Source organism: Dromaius novaehollandiae, chromosome 10, assembly GCF_036370855.1.
Source record: "Dromaius novaehollandiae isolate bDroNov1 chromosome 10, bDroNov1.hap1, whole genome shotgun sequence".
Classification (NCBI taxonomy): domain Eukaryota; kingdom Metazoa; phylum Chordata; class Aves; order Casuariiformes; family Dromaiidae; genus Dromaius; species Dromaius novaehollandiae.
In genome coordinates, this window is record NC_088107.1 from 23915648 (window position 1) to 23940174 (window position 24527).

Here is a 24527-nt window from a genome sequence, read left to right on the forward strand (position 1 = left end):
ACTCAAGGATCGAGTTCAGATCCTAACCTTTATTTTGCCTCAGACTTAGGTGAGCAGATCCCATTCTCTCAACTTTGCCACATGGCTTCTCCAGCTAGAAGACAGGGATTATAACTCCGTCTGCCTCTCATGGGTGCTGTGGAGCTGGTTTCATCACCGTCAGCCCTGTGGAATCCCTGGGTGAAAGGAACAACAGAAATACAGAAAACACGGTTATTAATAGCTGGTGCTTGCCCTTATATACATCACATGCACTGTTACTCATTCTGGCCAATAATTTACAGGGAGTGAAAAGATGTTCCTCACTGTAAATACAAAACGACACATGGATGGTATTAGACCTCTGAGATGCTGCAGTCCCTGAGAGTCTATTCAGTCTAAATTCAGCGATGCCACCCTGAGCAGATCGTACTTAACCTGTGAATAAAATTAAAATGTGCAGGAGCTGTGGAATTCTAATAGTTAAATTTTGACTTCTGGGAAGCTTACCTTTCAAAGGCAGGTGGATTTGCTATGCTGGAATAGCGTGTAGACCAAATTCTTGGTGGTTTTCAGCATTTTCTACCTCTTTCTTGGGGTCTGAAGGTTATCTCCTCCCTGTCACTTTGGATACCCTTTTATTGGCAGTCAGAGCATTGGATACAAAGGTTTATCTTCTGTGTTTTGAAAGTGATAGCTTTTAAATATCAAAGGCAAAGGAAGTCTGTGACAATACTCTTGAGTGACTAGTACACACCTGAGAGGAACTATGGTTTAAGAAACACATGTAAATGAATTTTAGCACCTCGTCTCTGCTTGTCCCCTTTGCAAACCTTGACTCTCCGTGGACAGCTCAGCGGTAGAACATCACTGGAAGCTGTAGATTGGGACTGAAATGCATGTGTGAGATGAGTTTGAGGATCCCAAAGTCAGAATAGCAAGAAATGCTGTAGATCAGGATGCAGGACAACTGGCCACGGTATGACCAAGCATGAGTATGGGGGACTGGGGGAGCAGGGAGTGCTACCATCAGGCAGGCAGTGTTTCACAAGGCTTGTGTGGGGCGATGCCCTCACCTGAACTGTGAGCAGTCTGCGCCAGTGTTGCCATTGTCCCCAGTTGCCGCTGACCACTGGAATTGCCAGCTGACATAGAAATAAGGGGCAAAAAACCAATGATCGCTGAAGAAAGCCACTTACCTTTGCATCTCTGCGTGTCTGCCCATGTCTGTCTCATGCCATCCACTCAAAACTTGGGGAAAAAAAATTTCTTTGTGCGTACCTGCTTTTGCATCCCAACTGGGAAATTAAAGGTGGCTGGGAGGTTATTTATTTTCGGTAATAATACACACACTGCTTCCAGACTTCCTGCTATTGTACGATTATCTAGATTAATTGACTAGGAAAGCTGCAGCATCATCTCAGGCCCTTAATAAGGAAGACCACAGCTGAGATTTATACTTATTACTGTATGACATATTACTGTATGACATGGCCCTGGCTCTTAGAAACACATGGACCCGTCTCATTGCTGGGTGTCTACCAGCATCTACTTCACTTTTATACCCAGTGAAGGATTGCCTGGTATCTTGCCTGCAGGGGCATGACACCTTGAAAGCAAGACAGAGGTGGCTGATGAAATTTTTAGAAATGTTGTTAGTGCCTAACTTTGCTCATATTAAAGTCAGTTGCCATCAGCCTCTGCTGAATATTTCTGAAAACTGCAGGTGTGCTGGTTTGTGACCTTGTCTCTACCTGTGTAATAGCTGGAATCTTAAATATGCTTTATAGGTCCTTCGAAGTATTATATTCTTATCAGGGAGAGATAATCTATACCGAGAAGGCTTTTGAGGCATATTCTGCTCTTTTTATTTTGCTTTTATGAGTTTAATAAACTTAAGATGAGAGGCCAGATCCTTATTTGGCCTGAATGGTTGTCATGCCATAGACCTCACTAAAGCAACATTGTTCTGCAAGTGCTCAGAGTCTGGTCGAAGGCACGAGCCTAAGCTGAACAATTCTTACCAAATCTAGATTTTGAGGATCTGCATTTCTCCTAAAACATTTTAATGTTTTGACTATAATATGTTAGATAGATAGCAAGCAGCATGTGGATGTCCTCCTTCTGCAGACCCTGCAGTTTACTTTACTGCATCGTTGTGAATCCAGGATCACTCTGTTGAATTCACAGGCAGTGAGGTGATCTGGTTTAAAGGAGGGCACAGTTCTCTCCCTTATGTTTGAGTCCTTTAGTACTGTTAACTTGCTGTCGCCTTTCTTTATGCTCTGTGGAAGTAGGCTTATTTGGTAGTCAAGAGAGTAATAATAATATAAACACCCTGCCAGGTTGTGTGACTGACTGGAAGAGCCACTGCAGTTTTCTGAATGTTGCCTCTTCAGGTTTAAGCAACCGAACCCAATAATCAGTTTGCTCTTCACTTTGTTCATTTACTGTGACAAGTGCATCTTAATTTAAATTATTTATGATACCTCGCAGTGTAATAGTAACTGCCCTGTAGTATACAAGCTAGAACTGATGAAATCTTGGTAATGCGAAACCACAGTACATTGGCATCTCTACCTGTGAAACATCTGGAGGGGACTGGAGCACCACTATGTTAGGCAAAGGGGCTTCTCTGTGAAATTCCTCAACAAAGTGTGACACCCAGAAAAATTTTCACTTCTCACTCTGGATGAGTTGGAGCAACATCATGTGATTGTATATCTTTTACACGAAGACCTGGGGAAAATCTTAAAAATCAGTCAATCAATCAATCAATAAGGAACTATACACAGACTGAGTGTCCCTTCAAAAATCAAAATGAATGTAGCTGTAAGGGCCGCAGAATAATACTGACTTGCCACTAAAGAGAAGATAAGCCTCTTGGAGACTGTTTTTTCATGGCACAGTAGTTAAATATTGTCCATGCTTGCTTTTAAAATGAAATATGTACAGATGCATGACTCTGAGCTTTATTGATCATTTCTGTATGACACGGAAGTCTACAGAGTGATGACTAAATTTCTAAAGGCCAAGTTCGGTGTAAGCTTGGCTCGGCAAGAAACCTACACCGAGCGCTCTGGATCCAGTGGCATCTTGATCCCAGTGCTGTCAGTATTAGCTGCTTCTGAAGAAGGACCAGACAGTAGGAGCAAGCCTGATGATGTTAACCCCAAGTGGCTATATTGGCATGCTAACTTTGTGCCCTTCCAAATACTTGTTCTTTCTCTCTTTCATAATACTGTGGTAACTGTGTGGTCCTTATATGTAAAAACACTTCAGTGTCTCCTTGGGCTGCCCTGAAGTCCCAGAGTTTTGAGGTGAATATGTCCAGCCCTGTACCCGATTCTTCTCTGTACCTTCTGAGCCAGAATATGAGTGTCCCTATGATATTAAGCACTTAATTACATTAGCAACTTGTGCGCTGGGAATACTTCTGGCAGACTAGCAAAGCCTAGGGAATGAGTGACAATAGAGGTGTATAAAGCAGATCAGTTCTGTTGACCTGGGCTCCCTGTTCTTGCACTGTATGGCTGATCTCATGTGTCTCTGTCTTGCTGTCCAGGTTTTACTGGGATTTGACCATGCTGCTCCTGATGGTGGGGAACCTGATCATCATACCTGTGGGCATCACGTTCTTCAAGGATGAAAACACTACGCCGTGGATTGTCTTCAATGTGGTCTCAGACACGTTCTTCCTCATCGACCTTGTCCTCAACTTCCGAACTGGCATTGTGGTGGAGGACAACACAGAGATCATCCTCGACCCACAGAGGATCAAGATGAAGTACCTGAAGAGCTGGTTTGTGGTGGATTTTATCTCCTCCATCCCCGTGGACTACATCTTCCTGATTGTTGAAACTCGCATTGATTCTGAGGTGTACAAGACAGCCCGGGCGCTGCGCATCGTGCGCTTCACTAAGATCCTCAGTCTCCTGCGGCTTCTGCGGCTCTCCCGGCTCATTCGCTATATTCACCAGTGGGAGGAGGTGAGCAGAGGCTGGGTGCACATGCATCCTTAATCTCTTCTCCACTTACCCTACTATTACACAAAGGCACTTTCACTGAATGCCCCTTCTGCTACTTTATCACAGTGTGAATGCTAAAGAAACACATCTTGAGTGTAACACTTTGCTTTTAGCAGGTTCCCAACACGGCCTTCAGTGTATTGTTATTTAGTCAGTTGAGACTGTACTATCTCCTTCAGAGTCATTGTACAATCCGGGCTGATGCATGGTCTTAGAGGTGAGTAAGTACAGGTGGTTCCCCTGAAGGAAGTGCGAAGTTGTAGAGCTGTAGAACTGTAGAGCTGTGGAGTTGTGAGGGAAGCAGTTAGGCAGGCAGCTTGGTCTTGCCCTCCCAGAGACCAGTAGGGTCTGGAGACAGGACAGAGGAGGGGTCTAGAGACAGCTGATCTGCCGGAAGCTGTGGTATTTGTCTGCCCATGCAACTTCCTCTGTTACATGCTCATCTCTTGAGGAACGGGCTCGGCGATGTATTGATAACCCTCTCGCTTTCTAAATTCTCTGACACCACATTAATGGGAAGAGGAAGGAAAGGGCAGGCTGCAGGCAAATAGGGTCTGCTTAAAGGCATAGCAACCTGGTGTAAAGCAAGAGCACCCACAACCCCTGGGCCCTGGGCTAGTCGCAGGGAGGGTCCAGTACACAGGACAAGTTGTCAGGCTTAATGCGAGTGGAGCCACAATCTTACAGATAGCTTGAGAATGCGTTACCTTTTCCTCTCTTAGTGCTATCCAAAGCAGAGAGAGAGGTTTCTGCAGCTTTCTTCACATCAGGAGCATATTTTCAGGACAAGGAAAGCTGGTCAAGGCAGTTTCATCTTCTTTCCCAATCTTTCTCCTCTGCTTTGGAGCTCAGCCTAATGCAGAGCATGATCTAATGCCAAGTGTGCTCCTGGGAATGTTAAGGGAGAGCAGCCATGCAAGTCATGGATAGATCACACCAAGCTGCCAGAGCACTAATTCATGATAAAGCAGAACTGTTTCTTCCTCATAGCATCAGGGACTAAGAGGGAGAGCATTGATACATACTTCACAAATTCCAGGCTTCATCTCTATGTTATTATGAATTGTGAATGTTTCACTTAACAGCAGCGCACAACGCCTTGGCGAAGTTTGGGACCTCATTGTACAAGGTGCTGTACAGGCATATAGGGAGAGACAGCTACAGCCCAGCAGAATTCACTACCAGGTTCATTTGCTTCATAAAAGAGACAGGCAGGAAGTGCACAGAGAGGTGGAGAGACATACAGTGAAAGTGTCTTTCCCAATGTGACTCGGTAAGTCAGACACTGAGCTGAGCAGTGAAATATCTCCAAGTCTATTGTGTTGTCCCTTGGTTGCGTTGCTTCTCTGTTGCCTAATAGGAGAACGCTCAGGAGAGGGGAGTTGGTGGCTTCGGCCGTTGTTAAACTAGCTCCTTCATGCTGGTATACGTGTAGCCGTGGCAGGCCGGAGCTCAGCACTCACTCAGCTCAGCTCCTTCACTTCCTTTCCATAAGGTGGCTGAAGAGCAGCTAAGTATATTTGCTGTTGATTGTAATGAATTTGTTTTACAAATTAATCAAATGAAGACAAATCAGCATCCTCTCCCTGTCTTGCTTCCCGTACAGTTTCACGGAGAAGCCATTTCTGATTTCAGTCTCGTACTCCAGCTAGGGGGGGCATCTTGCCCTCTTGCTGGCTGTTGGGGGTACCAGGGGCCTGTGTAGCCAGGCGCGCTCCGGATCCCCCCTGAAGAAGAGACTCCCTGGAGTGATGCAGTGCTGCAAGTGGAATGGACAGATGGTGCTGAACTGCAGTTGGAGACTGCAATGCAGACTCTGTTATGCATTGCAGAGCCCAGCAGAGCAAACATGATAGTCTTTTTTTTTCAAACAGGGCTTGACCCAGGTAGCAGCTTCCCGGAGAGAGCATGATACTAGGAAGTTTCTCCCCTTGGGGAGGTAAGCAGAGAGAAGGGGAAATCCCTTGTCACTAGTGCAGTGACTGCTACAAAGTAACAAGCAGACAGGGAGAGAAGTGCTTCCTCATCTTCGTATGGGAATAATCTGTGGTGCTCTGTGGAATCACACTGATTGTTCTCTCCTCCTCTTCCTCTGAAGTGCCTACGGATGATCCATCTCTGAAAGTTCACATTTGGCTTTTTCCTCACTGCACAGATTAGTGACACAAGTCACAGTGGTGATTTGGAAGTGTTAATTCCTGCAGGATGGAGCAGTATTGGCCTAGGCTTGTTCTGGGTGTATGCAAAGGGCAGATTGGTGTGCAGAGTTAAAGAGGGAGGACTGTTGGGAGAAGATGTTGCTGAAGAGAGACTTTTATACATTCTCCTTGGCTCCCCCACACTATCCCACTGTATGTCTCATCTGCTAGGTAGTATCGTTCTCTCTCAGGACCTTCACATATGAGTAAATGAACTAAAGAAGACATCTGAGTAGGGCAGGCTGGCCTACTGGAGAAGAGTATGTGTAGAAATGGTGAGAGCGGGTGTAGCACAGTCTGAGGCAGAGTTAATGCAGGTGGATGGACTAGTCAGAGAGGGAGAGTTCTGCAGTGTGGCTGGAGAGGGTATCCCAGCTCACCTGTACTGAGCTTACGCAGTGACTTCTGATGAAGCAGTCACTGCTGCCAGGGAAAACTTAGCTCCCTGCTTACAACTGCTGCTGAGACTCTGGGTCCTGTATGAGGAGGAGAGGGGGATCCAACCTACACAGAGATGTCCGACAGTTTCCTTGCTCTCTGCCTCCTGTATGAACATTTCATCTGCGCATTAGTGTCACTCTGAATGAGTACAGGGATAAGTGGACACTTCCTGAGTTCACAGTGAGCCTCTCTGTTTCTTCCTCTGCAATTGTCCATGCTCTGCATGAATTTATCACTCACCCTGCAGTGAAGAGAGAGCAGCCTTCTCTAAGGCTGCAATGCTGTAAAAAAGCCAGCCACTCATCAGTTCCAGATCAATGCTAGTCATGAGTCTGTGGGCTCGGGAGCCAGTGGTCTGAGTGCCTGCACCATTCTGTCTCATCAGCAGACTGCTCTGACATCCTTCCCTAGATCTGAAACAAGTGCTTGGGGGTCTACAGCTGGGCAAACACCCTAAAGAAGAAGAAGAAAAAAGAAAAACGATCCAGCGTGCTAATATTCACTGGAGTACAGAAATAAGCTTAACTCCAAATGTAGCAGTTTCATTTGCATTATCCATTTTGCATGAATGGTCTAACAAATGAATTTACCAGCAGGGCAGAATATAAATAGAATCTTTTTGAAGTGTCTGCCCATATCTACCATGCAGTGGGAAGCTTGATTGCAATGTAGGAAGGCATACTAGCCTCGACTTGAGCCTAGCTTGCTGCAATATCATGTCATAAGCTTCAGTGTCTACTAGGTACCAAACGCATGACCACAGATCCAGGAGGGCTGGCGCAGACAGTGCAAGAGCCCCTTCTGGAGCTGTACTGCGAAGGTTGGCACAAATACAGGTAATCGAGCCGTGTCTTCGTCATACGTCTCATTGCTATATAGGAGTAGTCCAGAAATGGCCAAACTGGAGATTACAAGCCCTTTTTGTGTGGCTGCTTTGCTTTAACAAGTCTGGCAAAGTGGCTTTGCTGGAATAGGGGTTACTGGAGAATCCGAGTTCCCAAATAGGGCAGCAAAAGGCCAGAAGAAACTGGAGATGATGTTTTCTCATTGCCCAGAGAAGCTAGCACGTGCCCAGCCCAACCCCATTTCACATGAGCAGACGTGGTGACACCCCAGGCAAGCTCTCGTCACCTCAACCTTTGAACCATCCCCACAGCTCTTCAGGGCATTGGGGCAGGTCGGTTGTTCCTGACCATGTGAAAAAGGGGGGACATGTAGCTCACGGAGTCAGGGAGCTGGGCCTCTGTGATGTTGTCTCTGCGAAAATGTTCGGGGAAGGCAGACCAAACGTGTACATCCTACAAACCTTATCTCAAGGTCAGCCAGCAGAAATAAACAGGGTAATGCCATGTAGCCCATATATCCAGTCACACTGAATCAGTGTAACTCAGATTGTGAGTGTTGAGCAAAAAATTCTCTTTAGGTTTTCATAGGCAAAATTGATTGAAAAAATTGTTTTCTAAGACCAGTTTGCTGAGCTTTCCCTATTTTTGGGCAGCATCTATCCCAGTGCTTGAATGCAGTAACCTGTACTTAAGATCAAACTATTGTGACTTGCGATCAAGGAACATTTATTAGGACAACAGTAAAATCCTACCCCTATAAATCAGTTTCCAAACAGCAAATGGGCTAAGCTAACCAAAATATTTTGATTTCAAAATCAGTATATGCGAGGGAATATGGGGGTAAGGAAAGGAATTAACTGGTTTTGATATTTGTCACAATGATAAATGATTACCCCAAGAGAGGGATGTTTTCAGTTTTTTGTTGGAAAAAAGTTACAATTTTTTAATATTGGCAACTGAAACCTGAAGGAAAGGACAATTTGGCAATTTTCAGAGTGCTACTTTAATGAAAGCTTGAAAAGCCTGCTGAACGCTGTCCTTTTCTCCCACTGAGCTTGCGTCTTCCACAGACGTTTTAGAATGAGGGAAATGCATCTTCTCAGGGTCTGTTACTGGCCATAGGTTACATTATCTGAAAGGTGACATCAGTTTTAAGAAGATTCAGAGATATTCATAGAACTAGATTCCAAGGATAGAGGGCTTATGCAAAAAGGAGTAGGAGAGAGCTTCCAAAGACTATAGGAATACAGCTCCCAATTGATTTTCATTTAGATTTGAAAGGCTAATTCCCTTAGGTTCTTCTGACCTATTTGTAGCCTTCCTTAAATTAAAGTGGCTAGTGGCTGGGGGATGTAATTTTAGGCTAAACACTTAACTGGCTCCTGAGAGTGGAGAAGCTAGGCAAAATTACTGCAGCCAGGTAGTACAGCAGGCTCCCGTTCCACAAGGAGTTCAAAATGGCTTGGCGGATATTGCATCGATCTGATTTGCGACTCAGTCGTGGTACGTGGCAAGGCAGACGCGTGGGAGTAAGCCGTGAACACCTTTGGCCACTCTTGAGTAAGAGCTGATTCAACAAACGTTGGGAACGTGGCACGGAAGGGAAGAATGGGCTGGGTTGCTTGCTAAATTTGCATCACCCCATTTCTGAAGGCAGCATTATCAAGCATTTGTCTTTAATGTCATTACAGCAGCTTATTATAACCGTAATGCATGTTACAGTAATTTGCATTCTCAATGCACAAAGTGACCCAAAACTCGAGCATCTTTTCCTCTCAGAGAAAATCCTGGCTGCAGTGTAGCTGTTGGCAAAAAACTCTTGTTGACATGTTGGAAGAAGGTGGTTCAAGATTTTACTACAGCCTTTTAGATTAAACTGTTTTCGCTCATGCAGCAAAATATCCTTGCCAAGACAGGCCAGGCAACAGGAAAGAAAGAGATGTTCTCCGTTCAAATATGAACGTGACAGTTTCTCTCCCGTGGCCGCGGGCAGCTTAGTGACCCAACCCCTGCCCCTGTGCCCTGCCACCTTTCAGGAGGGAGAAACCAAGCAAGGCTTTTTGGTGGCGTTTGTCTTCAGCAGGAAGTTCTGCCGCTGTAGTGCAAATTAAGTTTTCCACCTGGGCCATGAGAATACACAGTTTCAAAGAGAATATCATAAAAAATGGGTTATAATGAATTATAAGGAGCAAGGCAAATATTTGAATAGCTGCGCAGCTACAAATGACACAGAGGTTGGCATAAAAAGCAAAAAGCTGGGTTTTTTTACAGTCACCTTCTGGCAATGCTTAATGGGTCTCCTGTCAACAAGATGGTATGATACAGGGAATAGATGGCTCGAGGGGCTGAGAGGAGGGCACGGAGCCATTTGTCTCTAGGTCAGCAGTTCAGATCCAGCTTGGTAGCAACTGAAAATCATTTGCCGTCTCATGGCTTTTCTGTCTCTGATCTGCTCCGAGGAGGCAGGTGCGTGCAGGACAGTCATCCCTGTGGCTGGCCCCCGTGAGCCTCACGCTCCCTTTAGCGGCAGTAGTGGGGTTCACATTCCGCCTCGCGTTTGGAGAAAGATCCCCACTGGTCAGGGTGTAAGACATGCTAATAAGAGGGTCTCGCCTGTGCCAGCCTCGTGTTCTCAGTGTCACCAGGGCTGTCAGGCCGGGCTTTCACACGAGCACAAAATTATCGAGGCTTTCAAAAGAGAGAGGCTGATCTCCTGCTGGTCTCTAATGACTGTGATAGCTAGTTGCTGCTCCAGCCTTTCATTTTGCTCTTCCCTCAGACTCCTCCTAGACTACTCCTTACGTCCCTTCGCTGGGCACTGCGCTAGGTCCTCTTGGAGAGCTCACATCTGTGCATGTCTCTGCCAGCACCAGCTGCCTGCAGCTCAAAGCGCCTCTCTTGCCAGCTGCCTGTCATTTTTCTTCAGGCCATGGTATTCGGAGGGGGGCCCTGGCAGACTTTATTATTGCTGCTGTGTCACAATCGCACCCAAAGCAAAAGCACTGCGAAGGCCAGTTTGTGAGGACTGTCCCCTCGGTGGAGCTGGAACTGAGCACCTCAAGCTGGGTACGTGCCCCAGCCAGCCTGCACACACCTCCACGTAGCCAGGGCTGAGTCTTTGGTTGAGGAGTTGTGTGGTGTATACCTGATGTGCGTATATACAGCGCTGATGTTAGCGGTAGCTGACGCAGCACTGGAAGCCATTCAGCAGTGGAGATTCCTGTTGCCATTTGGGTGCTGATCCAATGCCCGAGCTGTGGTGGTGTCTTTCAGCAGCGTGGGAATCATGTTCGGCCAATACGTTAAGGCCAGCGTGTCTAGCACATTGGCCTTGGCGAATGGTAGCAACTTAATTGCTTCTCTCACTAAAGCTTTTTCCAGGAAGGCACTATTGACTGCATCCATGTCAAGTTAAAATACCTTTAATGAGGTAACTGAAGAGAACAGTACTTCCTCACCTCACTTTTATTATTTAGCAAGACGGGGTTGGAGAGGAACATGCCAAATCCATAAGTTACGTGAATGAAGCAGGAACTTGGCTCAAATAAGGCCGTGAAGAAAAACTGGAGCTGGTTAGAGGGGAAGGAAGAAGAGGAGGTTTGGGAGTGCAAGAAGGAGCATGGCTGCATGGAGTTCCCTTTTGCCAAGAGGCGTTGAAGTCTGTTACTTCATCTCCCCTTGGAGCATCCTCCTGTGATCTGAATCAGTCACTGGGCAAGAGAAAGTGCCAGATGGGGACCTGAACAGCCGGTCCTGCTGGCGCTGAGTTTGCACTGACTTCTGCTTTCCACAGACTGGGTGTCTAGACACAGGGTGAATGGGAGAGCAAAGCTCCGTTAATGGAAAGAGAAAAAAAACCCAAGTCACTGGGATAACTGAGGGTTTAGGTTCAGGGAAAGAGTATGTCTCTGTGTAGCTCCTTAGATAGGTGTGCAGTCTCCCCGTGCCAGTTTGCTTTGCTTGTCTCCCTGCCGAAGCTGGTGGGCACTCTGAGGCACTGGCTGGACAGCAGCGCTACACACCTGGTCCGTTTTCTTCTAGTAAGTGGATGGGGCCGGTTGGAGAGGACAAATTATCAGCAAAGCTCCCTGTCTGCAGACCCTTGCTGCATCCTGAGGCAAGTGCTGTAGTGTTGTAGAGCTCTAGGCTGCAAAGACTCCCGGATCGATCTCCCAGACAAAGCTCCCTACAGTAAGGAGTGCTGCGTGCAGAGCTGAGGCTCCAGCACCATCGCTGGATAATGCTGGGGGTCAGAAGACACATGCATATTGCCATGCAAACAAGATTGCTGAAGGCAAGCTCTTGCCTTTCTAGGGTGCTGTGCGTTGAGGGAGCGGGACAGGGCAATGTCGGCTGTGCAGAAAGGCCAGGAGTCACGCTGCCCGCAGGGCTGGATGACTGCTCAGCTGGCTGGGAATGCCCGGGACCCTGACCAGACTGGCTGGGGGAAAAATCAATGCTCTTCCACAGTGCATCAAAACCCGAGGCCAAGCTTTGGTCCCGAGCAATTCTCACTCCTACTCTAGAGAAAAAGTAGGTGGCCGCAGTAGAAAACTATCTGCAACACACTACGTGTGAGGAACTGGAGCTGGAAACCCCCCCGCCCTGAGTGTGTGTTTGTTTTCACCCTCTTCTTCTTGGCAAAAATATGCTAATGCAATGCAAAGCTGCCTTACTTTCTCACTACTTTGAGGTAAAATGAGGAAAAAATCTTTCTGGGGAAGGACAGGCTTCACTCCTGAGCCAGACACAGAGAAGTGCGAAGGTTTAATGGGCAAGAGCCTTATTGATGAAGTTATTTTCTGAGCACCGCTGTGAAAAGAGCTGTTTTGAAGACAGTTTCAGGACATGCAATTATCCAGTTTGCCAGCTTAATGCATTCAACTTAACCTCATTTTTATGAAGCAGAAATCAATGTGGTAACTTTTTCAGAGCTGAGAGATGACATTTTATTCTTGCCTCTCTCATAAGGATAAATATTTCTAAGGTTCCTCTTCTACTTTAACTCCTCCCTCTCCCCGTTTTGATTAAGCAGAAATACCCCATGGGCTAGAGGAAAGGACAAACCAGTTTCCGCATTCCCAGACTCACATTAGAATGGAAAATGCTTCTGAAATCTCTTTGCAATGCATTTCAAAATTTTCCTTATTGCCTTCTTGGAAAAAGGCTTGAAAGTAGACTTATAACCTCAGTGCAAGAACCTTTTCATTCATTTCCGTCCAGAGCCACTTAACCAGCAAAGAATTCTAGTGTGTGGTTGATGGTACTAATCTTCACCCCAGTTTTTTGTTCCAAGGAAAGCTTGGCCCCTTTCTCTGCTTTTCCAGTGTCTTTCATATTCTCTACTCCCACCTGATCAGGATCTTAGTGGTAATTATTCCTCCCATGTTTTTTCTTTCCTTCTAAAGGAAAAAGTGCTGCAAAAGGGCAGCTGCCAGAGCTGGAGAAAGTCTCTCCAGAAGTTCCTCAGTGAGATTCTGCCATAAAATCAGAGGGAGCAGGGGTAATTCCCCTGCTTCTGGTGAACCTGCCCTCTCTGAAATACTCCTGCCCCTGGTAGTTCCTGACGTGAGTTGCACCATGCATCTGGTATTTCAGTCTAGTGACACATGCAAAATGCTTTATACAATCTGGACAAAGGAGCAAAAGATAAAACTTCCCAGCAAAAATCTTCCCAGACTTAGTCTGTTGCCACCTTACCCATGCTGATTCTCTTCTGTCCAAGAAAGTATTAGTGTTTTTATTTCTTGACTGTTTCAGGTAAACCTGAGTTTTACCTCCATCCCCCCTACCTCCATCTGTGCCCCAGGACCATGAGTTTTTTATCACAAAAGCTGACCAAAACATTTCATTGGGGCCCTTTGTTTCAAGCTTTTCATAGCAGGTCGATGGCACAACCCTCCCAAAGAGCAGAGGAGCCCCAGCCCGCACCAAGGCTCCCTCAGCAAGTCGCAACGCGTGACTCAGCAGTGCTGCCGTCGGATGCACTGCAGCATCGGCGGGATGGATGGTGGCAGCCGGCCACGTACTTTGTGCGGTTCTGAGCTGGGTCAGCTCTAGAGGAGCCTGGACCAAGCAAAACTCAATTCTCACATCAGTGGTTCTCTACATAATGAGGTTGGTCAAGGGCAGAATGCAAAGGTGTATATGTGCATATGCAGAGGGAAAGGGGAAGGAAGACTAGGGACTTCGGCTTTTAAATCTAAAGGGAAAACTGTGTTTCTGACAGCGTAAAATGGCAAAGCTCTACCTACCTTGGCAGAGCCATGTAGTAAGTGGTCCCCCACTGAACTGCTGGTGATTGTATCTTTGCCATTTGTTCATCCAGTATTTATGAGGGAGAAAGCCAGAAATCTGGGAGGACCTGATCATGGGAAACATTCTGCCTTTGGGGCAACAGGAAAAAATAGTAAGAGATGTGATTTGAAAACAAATCTGAATTCTTCTTCTAGCTTCCTTTTGTGTTTAGGATAATCCATGTGCCTGTAGTGCCTCAATGTTCCTTTCTGTAAAATGATGTAAAACTTTCTGTAAAATGATGTAAAATAATGTAGTCTCCTCAGAGAAGATCTTAAACAGCTGCAGTTTATTCAAGCTTGTGAGGTCCCATTAGATCTGGGACCTGGGATCTGTCCTGACATAGACGTTGAGCAATCCCATTGAGATATGACTTAAAAATACACTTCTCTAATAAGTACCCTTTGGCAAGCCCTGTCCCCAGCTCCTACTCTGTTCTAGAAACAGAGTCCTAACCCAACATGGGACCTATATATTTTCATATTAGCATACCCTGATGCCTCATGTGGCTGTTCCTTATTCAGTGATGTATCTAATATCCTCTCCTTTGACCTGCTGATTTGAGATCATCAAGGCAAGTGCACAGAGGAAGATGGTGTCATGGTTACTCTGTATCTTAGATCTCCAAGGGGCAAGAGAGAAGGAGGAAGTTGGGGAATGTGTTTCTCAAGCTTGGATCCAGCCAAGATAGATCGTCAAGAAAGATGATGCTCTTTGTAATGACATGTACACGGATTTGGAGTAGAAGGAGATGGGGGGCTGAGGGGAAATCTTGAGGTGAGGAATGAGTCAGGCCAGGTACCGAAGATGTCTGGGCAGAAGCTGGAAAAGAAGCGACTTGGTGAGAGGCTAGTGGAGGAGAGGAGGGCAGCGTCACTGTGGATAGCAAGCTCAGGGAGGGGATGTCACCCTCCGAAGTGCTGTCCAGTGCTGGGGTGGAGCACAGAGCCTGGCCCCAGAGAGCAGGGCGCAGCCAGGAGACTTTACTCACTTAGGATCAAGTTAGGTCGGGCTCCACTCTCGGGTGGTGGAGCCTGTGGAGGGTGAACTTTGAGAGAACCTCTCTGTGCGCTGCCAGTGACAAGCAATCAAACAAGCAGTGGCAGTGCTTCCTTGTAAACACTGGGAAGAAACTGTGAGGATAATGTCTCTTAAAGCAGCTGACAGGCCTGCTCTTCCTCAATTCCCTGGAGGGGGTGGAGAGCAGTTAAGACGGAGCAGCTGTGTTTGTTTTTTTTCATTTATATTTTTTTCTTCACCCAGCAAACTGCCGGGTGTTAATTCCTCTTGATTTGCTGTGTCTCAGTGCAGCCCAGTTTGGAGAGGCTGTCCCTCGAATAGGGTTGATTAGACTCCTCTCCAGTATGCATCACCCAAACATCCACTAATTCCACTTTATCCCAACAGTGTGCCTGGCTTTTCTGATGCTACAAAGAATTAAGCTGAAATTGCCAAGTTAATTATATAAACTTAGTGCAGCCAAAGTCCAGAGGCCTCTATCAAGGAGCAGCAGTGATCACCAGAGAAAGGTCCTGAGCAGAGAAGTAAATCCCAGTCCTCCTCTAATCACCACCACCCAAAACCAGTCCCATCTACTGGGCCCAGCTCTAATTGGTTTCTGCAGGTAACAAGATATGCCTAGGGTAGATGAGACATGTCAGCAAGATCACCACCTCCCTTCCAGTGCTAAAGGGGGGCTACATCCCCCCAAAATTGCCATCCTCCTAAATCTTCCCTGAAAAATATGAGCTGGCGATCAGAGGAACTGTGCCTCCTTTGCGCTGGGAGGTTGCTACATCACACCGCAGAGGTCAGAGCCTGGCGGCAGTCCTGACAAATGGCTGGGCTGGCAGAGCACTGTACTCCTTACCTGCACTCGTGTGCCACGGGGATGTCTGAAGAGACAATCTAGAGAAAACCTAGCCAGCTGCATACCTGTCAAGGGCTCCCTGGAGGCTGGGAATATCCCCCGCAGCTGTTCTGGTGGTTTTGTGTAAATATGTTGTAACGCACTGACAAACTGTGTGTATCACATGAGCTCAGTGCCTCTTCGCTCCTTCTGTATCTCCATCCCCCGCCCCGTGCTGGAGCCTCTGCTGGAAATAGCCCAACCATGGGAAATGCAAAGTGGAGCCACGAATGACTCATGGGGAGCTTGTGCCAGCCCTGGGGGGAGGACTTCTGCTGATCACCTGCCTCTCGGCTGCCATATTGCTCTTTCATGCAGAGAGAGGGCAAAAACAGCTGTCATTTGCATACAGGTGGAGAGAAAAAAATGTGTGATTCAGATTAATTGTGCCTTCTCCAGCAGGCTCTTCCCCCTCCTGCCAGGCCTGTGAGTGCCATTCACAGCCTTGCTCCTCCGCTCGCTGAATACTTCTTCCATGAAATTCTGTTCCCTGGCGGGATGCACAGGCATGTGCTTAGGTGGACTTCTTCAGTCAGTAATTCACCTTAAGCTTGTAGGTATGAGGAAGGGCAGATAGGACCTTCTCCCTTCAGCTCCCTGCCCTCCAGATCTGAAAGACACGTTTGCATTTGGTCTGGAGCATAAGCCAGACCCAGTCCAATCACGGAACTTGAAAGAAAAATGGAGGAAGGACAGATAGGCCAGGAAGAAAATGGAATGAAGAGTCCTCCTGTGAAATGAGACGATCGAAATGAGATATGAGGAAGGCCTGCTGCATGATCTAGTCTGTCCTGACACAGAGTTGTCTCTGTGATCTGCAATGGCTGTTGTCAGATAGGTTTTAAATGCTTCAGGAGGCAGGACATTGTCCCTTTTTCTGGGAGGTTCGTCTACAGCATCCTCTTGAATGCTGTGAATGGGATTACTTGCTTTCGAATGCACGAGATTCCCTTGCTTAGCTGGGGTATGACTGTGCTTTGGCCCACAGAAGACAAGTGGGCCCGAGAGTGGAGAGCCAGGCTTTGCTGTTGCCAGGAGGAGGAGATTGGTTTCTCCAGCAAGGAAAGTCGTTCCAAAGCCAAAGGAAAGCGCTCGCTCTCACGCACGATGAGAGAGAGGAATGAATGCGTAGCGGTGAGTGTAGAAGACCGCACCTCAGGCCTGCCTTGCACAGTGCTCCCCACGAGTGCACGTGGGGTAGAGGAAGTGCATTTGCTTTAGGGGAACTTGAGGACTCCTTCCCGGAGCTTCTCTCCTGACCTGTAGCAATAATGCTGCTGGGGATGCAACCACTTGACAGCTGCTGCTTCTCTTATACAGATTTTTGCCCCTTTCCTTGCACTCTTCAAGGTCACTTTAACTGCTCACAGGGAAGGAAGAATGCAGCACATTTTAGGAAGATGGAAAAAAACTTTCAGTTTCCGCACTGCCTATCTGTGAGTGCTGGGAATGCAGAAGATGAGCTCTGGAGCCAAACGTGTTCCTCCCTGGCCTTTACCCTTTCCCTCCTCCCCACCCTTTCCGAGACAGAGCATGCCGCAAGCTCCTACCGCAGATGGTTCCTTTAAAAGGAACCTTATCGCAAAGCATTTGCCCCTTATCTGCAGCCCTCAGATGTGGATGTGCTGCACAAAGTGCTGACTGGGGACCGGTGGCAGCTGGCAGCGGCTTTCCTTCTGCTGCTGGAAAAAGAAAGCTCTCTGGACCTTCCTCCCAGCCTGTCTGCATCAGTGCATCCACTAACCAGCCATGCGTGATCATGGGAGAGGCATGCCTCCTCCCTCTAAACATCCACCATCACTGCAAAAAGATGCATACGATCTCTGCTAGCTTTTCTCTAGCCTGCATATCGGTAGCACCACAGAGCAGGGATCTTACATGTCAGAGCAGGCTTATAACCTCATTCAATACCCACGGAGCTCCCTGTGGAGGCTCCTACTGCTTGGTCTTCCCTGCTCTGCACATTGGGGCCAGCCTGCTGGTGTGGGCTGCAGGTGCAGTGCACCAGGCTCCGGCGGGTGAAAGCCGGGCTGGTGTGTTGGGCTGCTCTGCCATTCCCTTGCCTGCTAAGCGTTGCCCCAGCTTGAGCGATTGCTGGCAGCAGGACGTGCAGCTCACTGCCTCTTTCCTTCTAGCTCTTTCCTTCCCGGCTCTGCGGCCCCTGGCAGATGGGGGGAAGCAGCCTCGGAGCCGGGCCTTTGACCCTGATCAGCTAATGGGGGTGAGGGAAGGGAGAAGAAGGGCCAGTGCTCCAATCAGTCGCTTGAGTGAAGCGGTACCTGCTCTGATTAGCTAGCAATTTTTCTGGTCATTTGGAGGAAAAGTTGCCAGGATGTGTTTCCTCCTCCCTGGGGGAGATGCGAGCCATAGGACACCACCTCCAATTTTCCTGTACTGTTTTGGGAGGGGGGAGGAACTATTCTGTGGAGAAAACTTTCAAATATAAGGGGATGGGGGAGGGTATTTCTCAGTGTGATTGGAGTGAAAAGACCAGGCTAAAAAGGACGGAGGATATTTCATTCCAGACAAGGCAGCTCCTCAGGGCAGGGGCTGGGTATCAGCACCCCACACGGTGGCTTCTGGCTCCCATCACTTGTTTTCAGATGTTGCAGAGCTTACCATGTCTGACAGCTGACAACCAGCTCTCTGCCTCCGGGCTGGCGGTTCAGTGCCCTGTGGACTGCTCTGGGGGGCTGGGAAGGTGGGAAGGTTGCACCGATGAGCCAGCTTAGTTGACAGCTGGCACAGAGAATCCGTGCTGATGGATGGGAGGCAGATGCCAATTCCAGATGCCAGCACTGGTGTCAGAGAAGTGACAGGAGAAAGGGCCGGGAGCAAGATGGGGTGGTGGCGAGGGAACAAGCCTGGGACATAGTGATGTGAGGGGGGTTAGTGCATAACTGTGTTTAAAGCTTGGGAAATGTGGCAGGCCAGGTGGCTGGCTGGGAGGCTTGACTGCAAGACCAAGTCCTTGGTCCAAGGCCTCCAGAGAGCAGGACAGCAAGCTGTGCGTTTTTCTGCTTTCTGCTGGAAAGACCTGGAGCCAGGTGCAAAGAGCTGGCTCCCTGCAGTTGGTAATTACAGGAGAGCAATGTCAGCCAGTTCACAGACTGACCAAGGAGAGATCCTCCTGATTCCTGGAGCGATGGCAGCCAGAGGTCATCTGTGGTCATCAGTTCTAGCAGAGACATCCCTTCATCTTGGGTACATGTGTATATGTGTGTGTACAGGGCTGACAACTTTGCAAAGCCCAGCTGGCTTGCTGGAGGGCAACAGGACACACTGGCCAGACACTTGTCTCTGGCTGGCGCTGGCTCTCCATGCCTCTCACGGCTGGTCTTCTGTTTCCGTCTTTTCTGATGATGCGGATTTGCCAGGTCACCTTGAGAGTACTGGGTTGAAGCGAAGATCTGTTGGGTTGTGTAGATGCAGGTGCAAATAGCACCTGCTCATACAAGCCTCCTGCACCCCACATCATCTCCGATTTCAAATGCCTCAAATGATGTGTCTTCCTACGTTTCCCATAGCAAGGTAATGCTGCTAAAGGAGCCTTATGGTCAGTATTTTCCCTTGGTGTTCAATTTAGAGTTGTCCCCCTTTTAGTTGCATCCCAGTACTTTCTACTTCATGCCCCCTCACACCATCCTTAACAATCCTTAACGCGTTCCTCCTCACCTCCCATTTGACATCCAGTAGATCTGAAGAAGAGCCCATTGTCGAAAGCTTGTCCATTCATCTCATCAATGAGATGGGATCCCTAATGAAATCCTGACATTCAGATCATTTCTTGTCTCTGTGGTAGGGAGAGTTCCAAAGCTCTGACTCTAATATCAATCATTTGCTAAAAAATTTGGGCACGAGTCTAACCCTTCCAGAGTCTGAGGTGCCTTGGGTTTTAGGGAGATACAAACGGATACCTGAGATAGCAGACATCTGTTGTTGGCTCCCTTCGTTTTCAGCCTTCCCAATGGGTTCTGAGTCCTGTGATTATTTTGCTTACTGCTCCTTGGAGTGTCTGCACCCATCTGCATGCTCCAGAGAAAACTCTCTTGAGGAAGTCATCAGTTTGTAGGTGGTCATGAAGAGGAACTGCAGTGTAATTCCCATGTGTCACTAGCTGCCCACCATGTGCGCAAAATGTGATGGTGTTGTGAACCCCAGAAGTCCTTGTGAATTCAGTGTAAGGAGGCGAGGCCACCCTTCTTGTAAGATTTCAGCTGAATCTGACAGAACTGAGAAATTAGATCCTTATGGTTTTGAGTTCGCACTAAGCGCAAAACTAATGGAGCAAGCTAATATCTGGGTTTTCCCATCCAGGCTTTGAAATCTGAAGAGGTTCAATTCTCATCTTTTTGGAGCTTCCAATCCCCCTGGGATGACAGAAGTCTGAGAAGGGGCCAAGACTTTGTCCGAAGTTGCGTTTCAAAATGACACTTTCCTCCCAGCATTTCATGCCCATGTTGTTTCATACCAGAACTCTTTGGCTGCAATTTAACTCCCTATTCGCTTTGTGGGGGGGAAAGCTCCATAAACACGAAGAAAGGAACTAACGGTATTATTTAAAACAGAGAATCATTTAATCCCAGTGCTGAAGCTTCCCGAAGTGAGTACCTTTGAGCTTGCCTAGGAAGCATGTGCCTACTGCCCTGCTGCTCCTCCTCGCCTGATCCCGTATGTTGCAGCTGCTCCTGGTATCTACATCCTCTGCCTCTGTCCATGCTTGTGTCCTGATTCACGTTTCCTGCTCTGCCAGAGCTTTGCAGGGTCAGGGATGTGGCTTTATTTATAATCACCACTGACACTTAGTAATTCTGCCTTAGGTTAGAAGTGCTCATGAGAAAGACACTGGTTACGGTAAGTGCAAACCATTGAAGCACTGCTCTGGTCCCTTCCCTGTCCCCTCTTACAGCATAGCTCTCTAGTGCAGAAATCTAGTCCTGTGTGGCAGTTTTACCACTCTATTAGTACTCTTTTAGGGGGTAGAAAATGCAACGTAAGCCTTTCTGGATTCCTGCTGTCAGTTCAGCATGAGTCTGAGTCACTCCTTGAGTGCCAGCTTGTCCAGTCGCTGCTCTGCATCCGTGCAAGCCCGCGTTCAGACACAGGCTACACGTTCGCCTTACCTCTCCCAAGGGCGAAGGCCTGAGTGTTTTCAGCCCTTTTGCACAGCTCCCATTCATTCGACCTCGGCGGAGCAAGCATGAGTGAGGCTGAACCCAGTCCAGGAGCAGATACCCTGAGTCTAGCCCTCCTAAATGAAGTGTTGATACTTCGAATCAGCGCTACAGCTACAGCCACTGCTGGGGATGGAAAAATGTGTGTCACAGGGCTCCACATACTTGTGCTTGCTTGGAGTCCATTCTCACCTTGCAGTGTAGACATAGCCTATATGTACATAGTCTGTAGCATCTGCAGACATTGCCAGTGTAGACATAGTGCTTGTAAAACTGAATCGGTAAGGCAGATTTTGCCCTGGACTTAATTTTTCTGAATAAATATTCAGAGGTATTGACGGGGGAGGCTCTGCTGCAGCAGCATGCAGGGAGCTGCTAGGGAATTGTAAAGAATGATCAATGCTGTCATTTTTATGTACTTCATTTCCCCTGGTAATTTTTCAGTGCTGCCACCATCACTTCTTCTGCCCATTTCTTCTTACATTGATGGGGGTGAATTTTCCCACTGCTGCACTGGGGGCTTTCACAGCAATGAGGTGTCATTAAATCAGACAAGGCAGCATAAGCTGAAGAATGATCCAGACTATGAAGGGCAAGGCAGGAGAGGTCGAATGAGTAGGTTATGGAGCGAATTCCCCAAGGACTCCATTTCTTTTAAAACTGAACAAGAAACTGTACCAGAATAAGGAGGAGAGTATGAACACTAAAGCAGCTCCATTTCTGTTTCACAGTAGAGCTTCCTTATAGAGTCTTCTTCTATATCGCTTCCTCCTGTCTGAGTCTCTGCTAGAGATGATAAAAAAGTAGAACTGGGGTTGGGGGAACACAGGGTGGAGAACAGCATTAAAAATTGTATAAATCACCATCATGGGATAACTGGTGATAAAAATATCCCAACTCTAGTCACTTCAGCTACTTCAGCGTTGTAGGAGTAAAGGGAATTCAGAGAATCCTGATGAGAACGATCGAGGACAACCTGGAAAAAATCAAAAGCTTGAAATTCTTTCCTTTAAGGGGATGAGATTAAAGAAAAAAGCGCAGAAGGTAATAAGTGGGCTAGAAAAAGAAGATGAGGGCTGTATATTCTTCCTGCCTCATACAACGAGGATATGGAGCAGTCAAAGAAATTGAAAAGGCAGCAAATTCCAAATGAATTTCAGGAAATACTCGTTCGGACAGCATGTATTCAGCCATTGGAGCTCCTTCCACGGATAGCACAATTCAAGGGCAATTTGGATGTTTATGTGAGTTACGAGAATACCCAGAGTTACAAGGTAGGCAAGTGCTTTGGAAGGTTAAAAAACACTCCTGCTTCCAAGTTTAAATCAATCTCTCGCTATTATGCATTCAGGTGAAGTCTTCCAAGGAGGTGGGATATCTTCTCTCTGCCTGATGTGAGGTTTCTTTTGCCTTGGTCTAAACTATCTGATTTTGGTTGCTGCCAAACAGAGCTTCCTGGAGCAACTGAGATCTGCATCTGATGTGATCTGACCTTGTTCTCTTCGAGTGGTTTCAACCGAAGTTAGTGGAGTTGTTCTTCATGTACACTGGTGCGAGGAAGCGAGGCACACAGGCTGGGCGGGGGGTGAGTTAGGAGAGGACGGTGTGTCACATTCCTGTCAGGACTAACAGGAAATTTTGACTAGATGTAGGAGTAGAGGCATAGCAGAAGGAAAACAGCAAAACTGCGCCAAAAAAAACAGTTTGTTTTCAGTGATTCTATTGTGTGATGTGCCTTTTGGAGGGAAATAGCAATAAAATACTGTCTGGTCACATGATATAACAACAAGAAAAACTTCCATTAGGATTTTGTTAATATTTATGGGAGGGTCTTGCAGTGCCATGGGGGTACCTGGCTCATCCAGCCATGATGGACCAGGACCTCATATCTAACACCTCTTCCTTCTCAGGGTAAAAAGCTTGGGGAGCAAGCGTAAAAAACCTGCCTAGGAAAGGCTTTCAAAAGCATTTGCTGGTATCTTTTTCCCTTTGGTCGGTCGGTTGATGTAGGTTCACTACAAAGAAAGGGTGTCAAGGCTGCGAGAGTCATGTCGAGGACAGAAACGCCCTGTAATGTGAGTGTGAAGGGGGAGTCCTCCTTACGTTACCAGCTCGATGACCTGCCCCTGGACCTGCACCTCTGGGGCACAGCTGGGGGCAGCGGGGCAGCTGCAGGTTTTCAGAACACCCTGGTATTTTGCTTGAATCTACCACATCCCTGTCAAACTATTATTATTATTATTATTATTATTATTATTATTATTATTATTATATCCCTAAAAGAGCTGTGCAAATCTCCATCTGCTCCCTGGCTACAGCTCTGGGTATTTTCACCTCGATAACCTGTCATCAGGCAGCAATTCCTGCTGGAGCTCTAATTAAAATGGCAGCCTTGAGGGACTCTGTTCCTGCCCAGCGTATATTAATGGCGGCTTAGGAGCGTTGCAGGTAGCATTTAAATACTGCTTTTAAATGTCTTTGTTCCGATTTAGTTCATTTTTCTATAATCATTCATGGTATCTGTTTTCAACCACAGCAGGAATTAACCTGTCATGTTTTCAGAAATACAACCTACTGCTTTTTGGTTAAAGAGGAATCAAACTCCTCTTCCCCCCTCCCGAAATGCTTGAATCAAACCAAAGAGGAGCGCAGCCGCTTGCCCTGCCGCTCCCTCCCCTCCCTAAGCAGCGCGGGCCGCGTGCGCGTTGAGGGTGATAGCCATCCTTCCTCCAACAGCTCCTCTTCCTCCAGTTTCTGTGTGTCTCCTCTGCCTCTTTCTGTGAAGGTTACCTGGAGGTACAAGTTTTCTGAGGTTTGCGTTACCCAAGGAGTTATTTTCGAGGTGTTGTTCTTTTGAGAGATGCCTTCTCTAAGGTGCAGGCTGCAAGACTGACACGATTGTGTTACTGCGGCTACTCCAGAAGAGCAGGAGGGCATTTGTGCCTCCTGCTGCGTGGCTTGGGCGGGATGTCATATGTGTCGTACGCTGCATAGAGGTAAATTCCCGTCAGTCTATGCAATGAAGTGTTTTGGTACTCCACTGGCACACTCCATCCCCAGATGATGATTCGGATCCTCGTTGGAAATATTGTGGCCAGGCTACCTCGAAGCAGTCTGTGTCCGAAAAAGGTCCAATGCCGTAACAAGGCAGTTCAAGTTTGTGCTCCTGGGGAGCAAACAGCAGCCTACCCAGCATCCTGAAACCCCATGCTCCCAGTTTGCACAGTGCTGCAGGTAAATCGTGTTTTCACTGTGGTGTCACATACACCTTCCTTTTCATCTGCTGTTTCTGCCATTTTGCTAGCAAGAAGAAAACGAAAAGGGGCCCAAAGTGGATCACTGGCAACTTTGCAGGCAAATGCTCAGCCCGTCCGGAAATGCAGCCGCTGTGCTGAGTGGCCTCAGTTGTCAGCCCTGGTCTCAGCTAAACTGCAGCGCCGCGGAGTTCAGAGCCAGAGGAGCTTTTGTTATCTCTGCTCACACTCTGCCTCGCGGCGCATGAAACTACTCGAGCCTCCGGGCCTGCTGGGCTCCTTCCCGTCATGGATGTCACAGCCACCAATGGCATAAAAAAACTCCAGGGTGGAAGTTGTGTTTGGTTGCCGAGGTTGTAATTGAATTAAACTGGAGGATTGAGTTAGGTGGAAAGCACTCCA

General features: G+C 47.5%; 1 protein-coding gene across 2 annotated transcripts in view; it reads left to right on the plus strand.

The window, feature by feature from the left end:
* The window catches only part of HCN4 (hyperpolarization activated cyclic nucleotide gated potassium channel 4), a 151165-nt gene that overhangs the window by 63551 nt on the left and 63087 nt on the right, over nt 1-24527 (plus strand). For both annotated transcript variants that reach the window (XM_064517631.1, XM_026115969.2), the window contains exon 2: nt 3545-3968. In XM_064517631.1, the coding sequence (XP_064373701.1) occupies nt 3564-3968 (405 nt within the window). In that variant the 5' untranslated portion in view covers nt 3545-3563. The remainder of the gene's footprint in view (nt 1-3544; nt 3969-24527) is intronic.